The 15,329-nt window shown below is 33.6% G+C and overlaps 1 protein-coding gene across 1 annotated transcript in view; it reads right to left on the bottom strand.

The window, feature by feature from the left end:
* The window catches only part of LOC106478366 (xaa-Pro aminopeptidase 1-like), a 56,923-nt gene extending 42,204 nt beyond the window's left edge, over positions 1 to 14,719 (bottom strand). Inside the window, 4 exon segments of the mRNA XM_022381961.1 lie at positions 1,039 to 1,250; positions 2,891 to 2,954; positions 5,382 to 5,492; positions 14,597 to 14,719. Coding sequence (XP_022237669.1) covers positions 1,039 to 1,250; positions 2,891 to 2,954; positions 5,382 to 5,492; positions 14,597 to 14,719 — 510 coding nt within the window.
* Between the last annotated feature and the right edge of the window lie 610 nt (positions 14,720 to 15,329).

Raw genomic sequence — 15,329 nt, 5'->3', positions numbered from 1 at the left:
ACAAGATGGAATCCTCAATAGCCGCGGCTATAATTATATTTCAAATCGTCAAGAGATAGAGTTACGAGCTAAAAGTTTGTACTTGAAGACAAACTCAGAACCACTCTATGAGGTGCTATGCCGCGGCTAACAAGATGGAATCCTCAATAGCCGCGGCTATAATTATATTTCAAATCGTCAAGAGATAGAGTTACGAGCTAAAAGTTTGTACTTGAAGACAAACTCAGAACCACTCTATGAGGTGCTATGCCGCGGCTAACAAGATGGAATCCTCAATAGCCGCGGCTATAATTATATTTCAAATCGTCAAGAGATAGAGTTATGAGCTAAAAGTTTGTACTTGAAAACAAACTCAGAACCACTCTATGAGGTGCTATGTCGCGGCTAACAAGATGGAATCCTCAATAGCCGCGGCTATAATTATATTTCAAATCGGTCAAGAGATAGAGTTATGAGCTAAAAGTTTGTACTTGAAGACAAACTCAGAACCACTCTATGAGGTGCTATGCCGCGGCTAAAACAATACAATGACTGAGTGTATTATTTTTATTTTTTGTTATTATGTGAACGATAGTAAAGTATTTTCATTTTTCTTACCGAAACCGCTTTTTTACAAAATCAATTACAATCGTAACATAAAAGGTTAAATTTGATGAGGATTTGTTGATAGCTTCGGTAACTTAACAACAAAACTTTTGTCAAATATGCAGGATAACACTTAGTAACATGATGCTTACCATAAGAGCTCTGTCAATCACTTCACTCGCGGAAGACATGATTACTAAACTAATATCATCTATTTTTGACGACCAGAAATTAATGATTAGCACTGCTACTGCAGATATATCACAAAAACGGAATAGAAAAGTAGCAATATAAACACGTGACAACTGCATAGCTGCTCCATATTTAAAAACCAAGACTTAAACAGTTTATTTTTTAATTAAAATATTTATGATACGTTATTGTTTTTTCACGGCCATCAAGTCTACAATACTGGACGTTCGTTACTAAACTAAAATTAAAACTGATACTAACCCTTGTGTAGGTGATAAGCCTAGCATCTACTCCGACAGTTGCTCCTTCTGAAAGTTTGCTTGATAACCATTCTGAAATTTTAGGCGTTTTTGACAGACCTAATCTCATCAGCAACCAATTGCAATCCAATTCTTCATCAGCTTGCAAAAAATACCTGCCATCTGTCCAGAGGGCAGCACCTTCATTTTCTGCCTGAAGTACTACTGCAATTCCTAGCATGTAAAATAAAACTTTTAATTAAAACGTATCCTACTCAATTCTTGCCAAGGATCACAGGATAATTTTTAAATAGTTCAAGGAATATTAAAAAATTTAAACAAAATCTAATGTAAAAGCGTTCATTTGCATTCGACAACAAGGTTTTAATTGACCTTGACAAAAATAAAGACATTATAACAAAATTAATGTCCAGAATCTGAGTTACCCTCAAAATAAAGATTAATATTGAAAATATCAAACTATTCACGTATTCAGCAAAAGGGGTTCTGTTTTCAGCTTAATATCGGGTGTGTCTTCTTCTTTCTTTAATGACAGCCTGACAGCGTTTTCTCATGCCCTGGATCAGAATGGTGAATGTCTGTTGAGGCATATTGTTCCATTCTTGGGCTATGGCGATTCCAAGCTTCTTCAGGCTGGTAGGTAAACTGGACGAACTGATACTGCTGCTTGCAGTCTGTCAGAAGCGTGTTCAATAAGATTCAGGTCAGGTGAACATGCTGGCTAGTCCTTTCTCTCCATACTCTCATACTCCAGGTACTGGTTCACCAGCCTGGTCGTATGTGGTCTTGCAATCTCATATTTTAAACTGAAATGTGAACCTATGGCTCTTGCATATGTCCTCACAAAAACACACAGTATTTCATCCCTGTACCTTTCTTCGCTCAAAGCACCATTCAGGATGATGCACAAGTCTGTATAACTCATAAGTCTGATACCACCCTAAACCATCGCTGACTTACCTACATATCGGTCACGTTCTGTCACATTCACATGTACTTATCTCTCATTAGGTCGTCTCCACACTAGAGTGTGTACATCATGATAGCCCAGGGCAACATCTAGACTCCTTCGTGAAGAGAACATTTGACCAAAGAGTTTGTTGTCCAGTCTAGGTGGTCCCTACACCATTGAAGCCTGTGCTGTCGGTGTCTGCTTCTCATTGGAACTCGCACTGCTAGTCTTCTAACTCTCAGGCTAGCTGCATGGAGTCCGTTTCTCACTGGCTGGATGGAGATAGTAGTTCCAGAAACATTTATGAGGTTTCACTGAAGACGTGTGCCATTCAACGTCTGATTTTTACTTGCAAATGTAAAAAGGTATCAATCCTTCTGATGTGTTGTTGTCCTTTGCCAACTACTAATATCTTCTGTTTGCTTTTGCTGTCTCTTGGAAGCGATTCAATGCTCTAAAGTGTCTCAGTTTTAAGTATGTAACCATTTTATATTAATGTATGCCAAGCTAGTGATAATTTTCAGTCTATTAATATTAACTAAATCTTGACCCACAAGCTGTCTCAGTTATTGTAAGAGCACCTAGATTTTGTACATGCAAGGTGAATTAATGAAAAGATATAAGAAATATCTTATTTAAAACTTTCCGATCTTTAACTGTACCTTTTGTTATTATGAAATGAATACTATGGTACTGAGGTATGAAACTTTGTATATTTTTACATCCAGTATCGTGAGGAATTCAATCGTCCAATTTTAAATTTCAAGAATAAATTCGAGATCACGAACTCGCTTATTTCTTTTATAGATTACTTCAGGATTATTGTGTTTAATATTTATTAATACATACGAAACAGGAAAGTAATTTCCAATGATTTTAGAAATACTAATTATACAGTTACCTGCTGATCCTGTAAATCCCGAGATATACTTCCGCCGCTTATCGTATTCACTGACATATTCACTCTGAAAAACGTAAACAATTGTTGTTGTTTTAAGCAAAACGAAAAATGAATGAAGCACAAAAAAAACATTTTTATAACATTCAGTTGATCAACACAAATTTGTAATTGGTCGTTACCTACAAAAGTATGTGTAATTAAAACAAATATTTTAGTAGTAGTTATATAAATTTATCAGCTTTATATAGCTGTGATAGATGTTAGTCTGAAAATGTTTGAGCGATTAGGAAACACTGTTTTTAAATACTATTTGTACTTTAATGAATATTGGTAATTCCAGACTGTTTCTCCTTCTTCTTCTTCTGAGTACACACACAAACACACACATATATACTTCAATATTTTATAGTTTTTCCAACATCAAAATATTTACGGATTTGAATTCAAGCATCATTATAGGCAAGGTTCACCAAGTGTTGAACATGTAAAAACCGAAGTTTGAAATGATGAAATGGAATTATTAAATAAGTAATAGTCAGAACAATTCAACACGTGCTTATGACTCTATATTCGTTTTTTACATTAATATTTATGCAATTTGAGACGTTTAACTTTCTGTGCTACAAGCCTTACTTCTTTCTCTTGTGAAGATATCTTCTCTTCTCCGAACCCCCGAATATCTACACTAACAAACATTAATCAGAGTTGACTTCGAAAAGAAGTAGAACATTTTCATAAAGATAAAAGAATGTAAAAAGAAACTCCTCTTTTTATTCTGAAAAAATGAATAGAAGAAGCAAAAATAAACCAGAGTATCAGTATGAATCTTCTGGGATTCAAGATCACCACTTAACTGAGTAATGTAACACTCACAAACATGTTTGTTTCAGATTTTTCAGCTATAGTTATTACAAGACCCACCTGTCCATAGTTTCTCAACTTTTAACTGACGAACTAGAGAGAGAGGGGGCTTCTTTCTAGTAAACAGCATTCACCTCCAACTTTTATCTGATCGAACAGTGCGGAGCGCGTTTATGCGGCAACGAGTCGTGATCCATGATCATTTGAATTGAGGATCCGGGAGCCTTAACTAACGGTCGCGCCTAGTCCATGTTAGTATGAGGTAAAATAGATATTCAAACTTTCCGACGAAAGAGTTAGATAGATCTTAGAGCATGAAAATAAAACAAGGGAATAACAGTAGTGTTTGGAGGGATTGGTGAAATAAGAGAACTAAATTACTGCTTTTATTTTGTAAGGTATAACAAAAGACACATTAATTTAATGTTATTAGTTTGGTTGTGTATCATTCAACTTCCAAAATTAGTAGAAATTGTTTCCGTGGACTCTTTGGGTGGTATGTCAACGCAAAAAGTGTTTTAACACTAAGCCTTAATTTGTTCTGGTAAATTATTAATACTGCTACATTGTGGTTTTGTGTTACCAATTGTATGTTTCGATATTTTTACTTCATAACTGAGGATAATGTTTTTTAGATACGAAGTTTTCAACAAATTCAATGCGTTCATTTTATTTAATTCCGATATTTATGGTTTCTACTTTCATATATATGTAAATGCCTTTATAAAGTCTTTAGTTCTATTCGTCTGAAAATGTCAGCCCACATTGCTTACTTTCAGTTATTGAACCTAACTACAAAAATCTGGGTCATCTAAATATAACACCTAAAGGCAGTAAACATTTTAATAGGACAAATGTAGGACGCCATGAATTACACATTACACTGGTTTTTAACTACGTTTCGTACATGTTGTTCTATAGAATCCCCGTCACACCAAACATGCTAGCCCTTTCAGCCGTTGGGGGCGTTATAATGTGACAATCAATCCCACTATTGGTTGGTAAAAAAGTAGCCCAAGAGTTGGCGGTGGGTGGTGATGACTAGCTGCCTTCCTTCTAGTCTAGCGCAGCTAACCCTCGTTGTTGTTATGTTGTTCAATGTTGTTCTATGTCTTCTTAAAACGCAGTAATTTTCCAGTTTACCACGTACACGTACATCTTTCATTATCACGTTATATACCTACGTTTTGCAGATATAATCTAACGAATATACTCAGTATAAACAAGGGTTAGACAAAATCTGCTGAATGAAATCTGGTGAAGTGTATTTTTCACTTAACTCTTGAGCATGATGATGTGTAATCTAAAGTGAGAAATGCAGTGAGACAGCTGTAACTAGGAGTAAAGTAGAGGTTATACCAGCTTTGTTCAGATGTAAGATAGGTATTATTCCATATTTTGATTTTATAAAATACAGTTTAATTTTAAGATGTATAATGTATTAAAAAAATTCACTGCATTGTTCATAGTATTAGAAATATTCAGGGAAATTTCAAACTTAGAACAAACGACACGTGCGTCTTAAAATATGTCAACATATTACTGTGAAACAATGCAGAAGACGTTCAGCTGGCGTAATCAAAACAACTTCCATATACTGGTCATTAAACGTGGCGGAAATGAAACTCACCTGATGATCATCTTCGGAAGGAATGATGTATGCATCATAACCAGACAGCTTCATAACTTCTCGAAGACTTCGCAGACGGTCTGACGTGTTGGTTCTGACAGTAGGGGGCTGCTATAAATATCAATGAATTAGAAATATCTAATTATTATTGTTTCCCAAAATTTCATATTTTACATATCCTAAAAGCCCATTTTACAGTTCTATCTCCGTTGTAGGTAAAAAAAGTCTGGATATATATATATATTACAAGAGTCTGCTACCTTACAACAAGAATGCCACAAAGGCCTTCTGATTAAATAAATGTGGAGTCTCAGTTTTTTTTTAGATAAAAATATCCAATGAATAAGCACATTGAGATATGCTTATGTTGAATATATTTTGTGGTCTGGTATAAGAGACTCTTTCTTTTTGTTTCCTTTAATTATGTTATACCGAGAATTACTGACCTTTGGCCAGCTATTTACCAGATAGGTAAATTATCATAAAATGAAACAATAACATTTCAATACACGAGTATGAAATGCTCTTTGTACAGAAAATATAAAATGCTAGAAATAAAATATTACAATAAACATGACAAAAAGGCCATTTGAAACCTACGGCCTAGTTATAAATAAAATGCAAGAAATACTTATGAAAGAAAATATTAATCAGAACTTCTGAGTGAAAAAAAAGGAGAGAGTACAATAATATGTTAACCACACTGTATCTGCCATGTCCAATACCGACTAGGCCTTTCGCATAAGACCAAGGTTCCTCAGGTTGGCTGGGATACGACATATGTAATAGTGACTCAGATGCTATTTATGCTATCAAATTGGAATAACAACAATGTTTTATGTTGTGAACAAGATTAAGTTAATGAGGCGTATTTCTTATCAATTTTTATATGAGTCATTTATAAATAAGAAATAAGGTAAGGATAAGGAACTTCCATATATGGACTTATCTTTTGATATTGAAAACTATATTTGGCTTATATTGTTCAATGTGAAATACATTAGCATAAGTATAAACGTATAAGTGTTTCTATCATAAAAATATATCAATAAACGTGATACTTCCTAATATGGTATTAAAATGTAACGTGCATGAATTGTTTGGAAGCTGAATTTCGATACATTAAGCTGTATTCTGTATTTTAAATGCTAGAATTAAAATGTTTATTAATTACTTGAAAATTCCTAATACAATTTATCTGCAAGTGTATTTTAGCCTTTAATTCAGAATAACATATCCCAATCTACCCCACATTTATTTTTGGAATAATACAGACAGAATATTTTTGATTGATGGTAAGAAACATTAAATGAAATTCAAGTATGCGGTTAATCATCTCATATCATGTTGTAATATACCAGAAAATAATGTATTATAATACAGTTACATCTTCAACCAATACAATACAAAAGTAATAAACATTCAGAGGTCAGTGTTCAATGTATTATATCCCAAAATATAAGAGTCTAATGTCTGTCTGTCCGCAAAACTCCTTCCACAGTTTAAGTCCGATTTGGATGAAACTTCGTGTGATTTGTCAACATCATAAGGAGAAGAGTCTAACAAACTTGAATTATGATTGGGTGTCTTATGAAAACAGAATGAGACTTTTACACATGATATGATATATGTGGCATTGTCAAGAACCCGATCGCCTGACAACATGTTCATGCTCACAAAAGAGGCAGATAAGAAAATCGTAATGCTGTATATCAAGAAGTTATTTAGTTAGTAATAAAATGTTCAAAAAGTTCACGTATATTCTATTGATTGAGATTGTCATACTAAAGTAATTGAACCAAATGCCTAATAACGCCTTCCGTAGGAACTAGCACAAACAGCTGCCCGTACAAGTTAAGTACAAAGCTGTCTGTTCTCTGCCCACCACGGGTATCGAAACACGGTTTCTAGCGTTGTAAATACGCAGACATACCGTTGTGCCACTGGTTGCCCGCTAACATAGTTTAGTCTTTCTGTTAAACTTTAATCAGTATGTATTCAAGTCCTAAATTACAAATCTTTTACCAAGCCTGACTACATTTTGGCGAAGAAAGACTACAACCTAGTTCAATACATACTTCATAGTCAACGTATATTACAAGTTTTGGTAGAATATAATAATAAATTTTGTAGTCATGATGCTGTCAAGGTTTATACTATTTCGTTTTTCTTCAGTTTCAATAATATGTCAGAAAGGTTTAATTTGTAGTTTTGTAAATTTAGAGGCTGAGCTCAAATAAATAATTTGCTCCTGTTGAGCATATATTGACCATTCTGACGCACTAAACAGAACACAAAATATATTTGGTCGGTCGTATGTGGTCTAGTGGTTAACTTGCCAAATTGTGGTTTTCATGATTCGCGTCCCGCAAAATCCAAAAATTAAACGCTCTCCGCATTTTAGAGCTGTGAGTAAATTATATGAATAGCGGTCAAATTCCACACTTTCAATTAAATAAAGCTCAAGAGTTGGCGGTGGGTGCTGCGGAATAGCTACCGTCCTTCTATTCTATCAGTTCTAAATTAGAAACGGATAGAGCAGTTAGCTCTTGTGTAACTGTGTCGTATACCCGAAGTAAAGAATAAGCAAAGTTATTTTTTTTACAGTATACATTCATATGTGCACCAGAAGACCAAGCAACACATAATTATGCAAACTATATAAGGTTTCGATCTGAAAAAACAAAGTTTGTAAGGACCCCCTATACAATAACAAGACAGTTGTGTACGAAAATATTTAGCCAAAATAACTATACAAACCTATATATACCACGTTAAAAGCCACGGGTATTGCTATAGTTTATAGTTTATTGAAACTTGTTGCCATTCAACTAACGTAATGCTAACACAGGTTTAATTGTGGCGAATGATGTTAAACGGGCTGACAGTTTTAAACTGACGTCTTTGAGTTTGTTGCTTAACTTCTGTCTCTGTTGTGTTGGCGCCACTTAAGAAACTCAGAAAGACGAACCTAGTAATAAATGAAACAGCTTACGAAAAAAACTAAGCACTCACTTTACAGCGACACTTGTGTTTAATGGAACATATGAATTTCATTGTTTATTGAACATGGAGCTTAATGTATTATATCAGTTGCATGTATCTCTTTGTGGCAAACAGTAAAACGATATTTTTTATACTAAAAAAAAGCTTTAAAGAAACAAGCTATAATAGTTTGAAATAGCAAAAATGAGACAGTGTGTTTAGAATGTTCGCATTACACAAACCTGTTTAACAAGGGTTACCCGGTATCGTTAGGAAGTACAAGGACATTTCAGATTAACATTTAGACATAAGGAAAAATGTACGATCGCCAAGTAAAGTGTCTTTAAACCAGGACAAAGTTGTCGCCACGTATTGCTAGAATATTCCTAAAAAATAAGAACCGTGATTCTTAATGCAACTTTGAATATCATGTCCCACCTAAATTCACTCAGGGCACAAATTCTTACTTCAGAAATTCCTGTTGTTCTTTACGAACATTTTTTATGTCATTTTTCTAGCACAATTTAATTCCGAAATGGCTATTTACTTGCAGCCGTTTCTTCATTGGATTTTGTTCTTTTTCCCTGACGATGTGCTTATCTTTATTAATACGTCTCTCCAAGCACTTTTTTTATTTTTACTTTCCCTGATCCACTTTACATTCCAAGCCTTACTGACATTTTAAAGTGCCGTATTCATCAGAGAGCAACTTTCCAAAAAAATATACATCAAGGACCTAATGGTTCAAGGCAGGAACTAGAATTTGAGGGTTCCCTAAGTAACATATGTTTTTTATTTATTGTTTTTTTTTCATTAATAACGTTGATTATACTAGTTACTATATCGAATGTAATTACTTTTATTTTGCTTCAACTTGTCGTTCCATGTGATATTTTTATTATAAAAGTTCAGCCTTCGTGCTTGTTTTTGAATTTCGAGCAAAGTTATATTCGAGGGCTATCTAATTTTGAAATGATAGATTACGGAGAATGCAGCTAGAAAACACCGTCCGCCGTCCACTTATAGGCTACTCTATTAGAGTAGTCAGATTTGACCCTCACTCTTATAACGCACCCATAACTCTAAAGTACTGAGCGTGGTTACATTTTTCGGTGGTAACGGTCGCGAACCACAAACCTTGCTATCCACAGTCCAGCCAATCCTCATGCACCACCATAAGATAATGTAACACTACATTTTGTTTTAATTTCTGGTTAGTGTTATTTCTGCATGCCTTGCTATAAATATCTAACCATCTTTCATAATTATTTAACGCATTTCTTGATTTCGCTATTTTCAGAATAACTTATTCTATTTCATAAATAAAAAACAATTGTACATTATGATACCGCCCCCCCAGTGGCACAGCGGTATGTCTGCGGACTTACAACGCTAGAAACCGGGTTTCGATAGCCATGGTAGGCAGAGTACAGATAGCCCATTGTGTAGCTTTGTGTATCACATAGGAACCTGATGATAAATAACTTCAACAAGTTAATTCTAACACATTGTTCCTATTTAAAAATTGAAATACAAATGTTTAATTGGTAAAAATTGTTATTCTTCCATAAACATTCAATATTTAAGTTCTGCTAACGTATTGTGACAGAAACAAAAAAATATGTAAATCATTTCAGGTGTAATCAATTAAAGGGAAGTTTTCCATGCATCACAGATATATAATAACAGCAAATTAGCATATTTATTTAATGAATCTTCTTTGGAGAGTATGTTCGCACTACTTGTTTGTATTTATGATTAATCGCATAGTCTATATTTCATAAAAAAGTACACAATTTTACTCACCAATTACACTTTACCATAACATTTGTGTAAAATAAATCGTATTTTTCAGCATATGTGAACTCTGGATACCACCGTTTTGTATCACACAAGACATCCAGCAATATTCCTACATAAGAAATAAATCTGTGTATGTAACTTTAGGTGAACAGTGTAACAAAGTAAGCTAGCTGGCTAACTGCCATATGTTTTTGTCTGAAGTGTCTTACAGATTACCGGGATTACGTTACAGAAACTTATGCAACAGCTAATAAAAAAACTTGTTTGTGTAAAGTTACACAGATAATTGTGTAATTAATACTACTCAATAACTGTATATATAATAGTCAGAGAGTTAATGTAAGTGGATATGTTGCCGACACTAATTAAAGTGGTATTACCAATCTGGGGATTAACAATCTGATTGTAAGATGGAAAAGATCATCGAAAAGAATGGGGACTATTTCGTTTAATAAATGTTTTGTTTTGATATATATAAGTTGTTTGGGTTTTTCATCTAAAAAAAGGCGACATTAATTTCTTAACGACCTAATATTTACATGAAATATTGTCTTAGCAAGCAGTTTTATTAAGGAGAATTTGATTCATCATGTTATTAATCACAAAAGGTTTTGACCTGCAATAATGGGGCATAAGAAGTTTATCATGATATTTCAAACACTTCACTTATTTGGTTAATATGCATAACACATTTTATCTGATGTTATACCATAGGTCCCCGGTGGGTCAGTGGTATGTTCACAGACTTACTATTGTAAAATCCTGGATTCGATTTCCCGCTCTGGACAGAGAGCAGTTAGCCCATTATGTGTTTTGCACTAAATAAAGAAACAGAACATACCACAAACATGTAGTTTCTCTGTTATTGATTGATAAACATGTTATTGCTAGACATTACTCTCATACAGCATCTACAGGTGTTCCAACTATATATGGTATACGAATTTTGGAACACCATGTATTGCATCTGAGTTAAAATCATCCACTTTGTAGTTTTCTGCTTTTTTATAATTTTCATGTTGACTTGTTTTTCACTTTTTTTTATTTCTTTAACTCCAACAGATTATATGAAAGTTTTTCTCCAGAATTTATAGAATCTTGAAACACTAAAAAGTATTAACAATAATTTTTACATAAAAGTTATAAACAATGTAGAAATAAATTATAGTTTTTTTCAGTTTGTGGACCAAGTCAAAACTATTGAATATGGTGTTTATATAAATATTTTATTTTTTCCACTACATGTAAAATTGTAACTGTTTTTAGTCATCCTATTTCACTTTTCTTCTGTAGACAATTCACGCAAAAGATTTTCTCTTTTCACGTTCTTTGTGATTTTTTAACAGATTGGTTGGTTAACCTAAAGGTAGGAGCCGTGAGGCTTAAGTTGGCGAAGTCCAGCTCCTTCATTGGTAGTTATAACGTCACATAATGATAAAGCTGATTATGATTTCAAGTTTAACCAAAAACGGTTAAACGTGTTATCAGTCTTATAGCTGTAATATTTACTGAAACATTTGAACTTTGATAAACAGTTAAATCTGGCACCATGTCAATTTATGTTCTTTGTTTGCTCTGCTTCATGCCAGTTACCACTTAATAAACATTACGACACGTACAAAAATAACAGCTGTTAGTTTTTTTTTTTGCAAAATATAATGAGTAAATATAATGAAACAGTACTCATTTATTTAGAATGAAAAATTGGAGCCATTTTATCTGTAAGTTTGTAGAACGTTTTACTAGTACTATTTACGGCGATACCGCAAGTGTTGCGCAAGTGACAACATAGAACGTTTTACTAGTACTATTTACGGCGATACCGCAAGTGTTGCGCAAGTGACAACATAGAACGTTTTACTAGTACTATTTACGCCGATACCGCAAGTGTTGCGCACGTGACAACATAGAACGTTTTACTAGTACTATTTACGCCGATACCGCAAGTGTTGCGCAAGTGACAACATAGAACGTTTTACTAGTACTATATACGCCGATACCGCAAGTGTTGCGCAGGTGACAACATAGAACGTTTTACTAGTACTATTTACGCCGATACCGCAAGTGTTGCGCACGTGACAACATAGAACGTTTTACTAGTACTATTTACGCCGATACCGCAAGTGTTGCGCACGTGACAACATAGAACGTTTTACTAGTCCTATTTACGCCGATACCGCAAGTGTTGCGCACGTGACAACATAGCTGGGCAGAGGATTTTTGATACACACACAGACATTTATGTATACTGAAAGAATCAAAGGTTTGAGCTGTTTATTTTTAGTATATATATATATAAATCATACATTGTTTATTTTATGTGTGGGAGTTGGGTATGTGTGCACACTCGCGTTTCTTTAAAGAATTGTGAGTTATAATATAGGCCTATAAAGAAACAAACTCAGCATGCAGTGACGAAAGTTTAGTATTAAACTGGATCAACCTCGATTCCATAGGCCTAACGCATAAAATTAGCTCAAAATATTCATATTTCATGTATAATTTATACTTGCTCATTGATAACCAGTTTTTATATCTGTTTTATATTTGGTTTTCATGAATTATATTTAGACATATAAAGAAAACAGTTTGCATTGTGCATGCTCGTGCTTGTTTGTTTGTTATGAATTTCGCGCAAAGCTACACGAGAGCTATCTGTGCTAGCCGTCCCTAATTTAGCAGTGTAGGACTAGAGGAAAAGCAGCTAGTTATCACTACCCACCGCTACTTTTTTACCAACGAATAGTGTGATTGATCGACACATTATAACGCCCTCACAGCTGAAACGGCGAGTATGTTTGGTGCGACGGGGATTCAAACCCGCGACCCGCAGATTGCGAGTCTAGTGCACTAATCAACTGGCCATGCCAGACCTGCTCATGCTTGACTTAAATGCTTAAAATACTCAGTTATTGCGACATGATCATACAATTTTGGTTACAAATATCATGAACATCAAGGGCAAGCAACTGAAGATTCAATGCAATCCAATCGCTATGAGTATAAAAGCCTGTAAGAACTATATTATAATTTGTAGAGAGTTCTTGATTCAAATTTATTTTAACTGTGATGATTGTTCTTGCAAAATATATTGTAGTAACTAAGTTAAATAGTTGTTTATATTAATATCATTTATTCTAGTTCGAATCCATCTTTAAATTCATCATAATTTTAGGTAAAATATTACTGCAGTAAGAAATAGATAATATTTTTTTCAATGAGGACTTCGTATTAAAAACGTCTCTTGGTGGCTCAGCGATAAATGTGAGGGCTTATAATGTTAAAATTCCGGTTTTGATACCCACGGTGAACACAACATAAAAAGCTCATTTGTCTGGCTCTTTAAATTAAAAAACTAAACTATTAATTGGTATTCACATTTTAACTTAATTAAATGGCATCTTATGCGACAACTGGGTAAACAGTCAAGACAAATGCCCCAAAGTTCGGGCCTCGCTGTTCCAAATTTTGAACTGCATACCAGAGAGAGGGCAACTAGTCAGTAGCAAACTGTCACTATTAACCGAATACCATAATTTACTGTCACACCCACAGCGTTTTTGCAACTAAAAGTGCAGAGCATGATGAGCAGTATATCTCATTATGATAAACAGTAGGCTGCATGAAAATATATCTGAAACCAAACTGTGTACAGTTTCCAGTTTTCTAACACATAAGCCCACGATGTATAGGTAATCAAATATTCAATCACTCAAACAAGTCTACAACAGTTTTGATTTTGCATCTATTACAAAGACATTTATTGCTTTGTTTTAAGTGGTGTTAGTTGGACAATTGTAAATGAGTTAATTACAAAATCTACTACAAGTCAAGATAAATTGATCATTCTCTTTAGGTTTATGTTCTGCCTGCCATACGTGGTGCGAGTTCAGAAACAGATGAGAATTATCCTATATCGGTTATTATCTTAGGTTTTACAAGTTTTCTATCTGTAATAACAAAAATGTAGCTATTTGCTTCATTAAAATTAGAGTTCAGGTTCTTAAGTAACTAATTAGTGATTTATTTTATGTGCCTTGTTTGTGGGCCTCAAAGGTATGGTATTAAGATATCATTAAATATTCAAGAAGTTGTGGTATGAAACATGATTATTTTCATGAATATTTATTCCAAGACGAATGTCAAACCTTCTTGTTTGTTATAAGAACATTGAAATATATGCTTTTAAATCCATTTTAAATCAAATATGTTCTTTCATGCTTTGAAATGTTATATCTATATCGGGAGATAAATAAGACCTATAATAAAAATAGGGTATATTTAATTCTTTGGAGAGTGAAAATAAAAATATAACAGAAATTCATAGATTCTGAAAAATAAGAGTAAACAAATTTTGCATTTGTCACTATGCAATGTAAAGAAATACATGTTGTTTTATTAATATAAATACAGCAGTAGTAACTTACATCAATATTCTCTGGACAGGCTAGACGATCACTTTCACATACTTCTTTAGTAGATCTCTTACATTCTGCATCAACAGGCGACACTTTAGGTACTGCTGCTGCTAGAATAAAACAATTCAACATCATTTATCTTCAACGTTAAACAGCCAAATATATATGTTTAAACGATAAATAGAACCGCTTTGCCTCATATGCAATCTCAGCTAGAACGCAATATACGTTCCTGGTGTATTTGCATCAGGTGGCTCATTATAATAATATCAAATGGCATCTTCTAATGGTTAAATTAGACTAGATACAAACGCTCGTGATATTCGATGAATGTATACAATAAAATCAAAACATGACCTTTAAGTAAATGTTTTGTTCACATCCAATGTTTGTATATCAAAGCAATTGGACAACCTGGACAATATCAATATTTTTATGCCAATCTGATCGGAAAAGTTAACTATTAAAAGTTTAATTTACTCTTAAGAATGACATCAAAATTAACTCTGAAATCTCTTGTAAGTACGAATAAAACACCTAGTATGAACAATTAAGCTATCCATCAAAATGTAACGCATGTGCATCAAGAAACAGGATGAAAATAAATAAGAGAAGGAAAATAATATACAATAAGTACTTGGGCTCTAATAAAAATGACTATGCTACAAAATGTTATACTGAAAACGTAGAATCGTCAAATCATGAAATAATTGGAAGAAAACCAGAATACTAGTTTGTAGCA

The sequence above is a fragment of the Limulus polyphemus genome, unplaced genomic scaffold, assembly GCF_000517525.1.
Source record: "Limulus polyphemus unplaced genomic scaffold, Limulus_polyphemus-2.1.2 Scaffold204, whole genome shotgun sequence".
Lineage (NCBI taxonomy): Eukaryota > Metazoa > Arthropoda > Merostomata > Xiphosura > Limulidae > Limulus > Limulus polyphemus.
The sequence above is the reverse complement of the archived record's forward strand: the minus strand, read 5'-3'. Positions and strand labels throughout refer to the sequence as shown.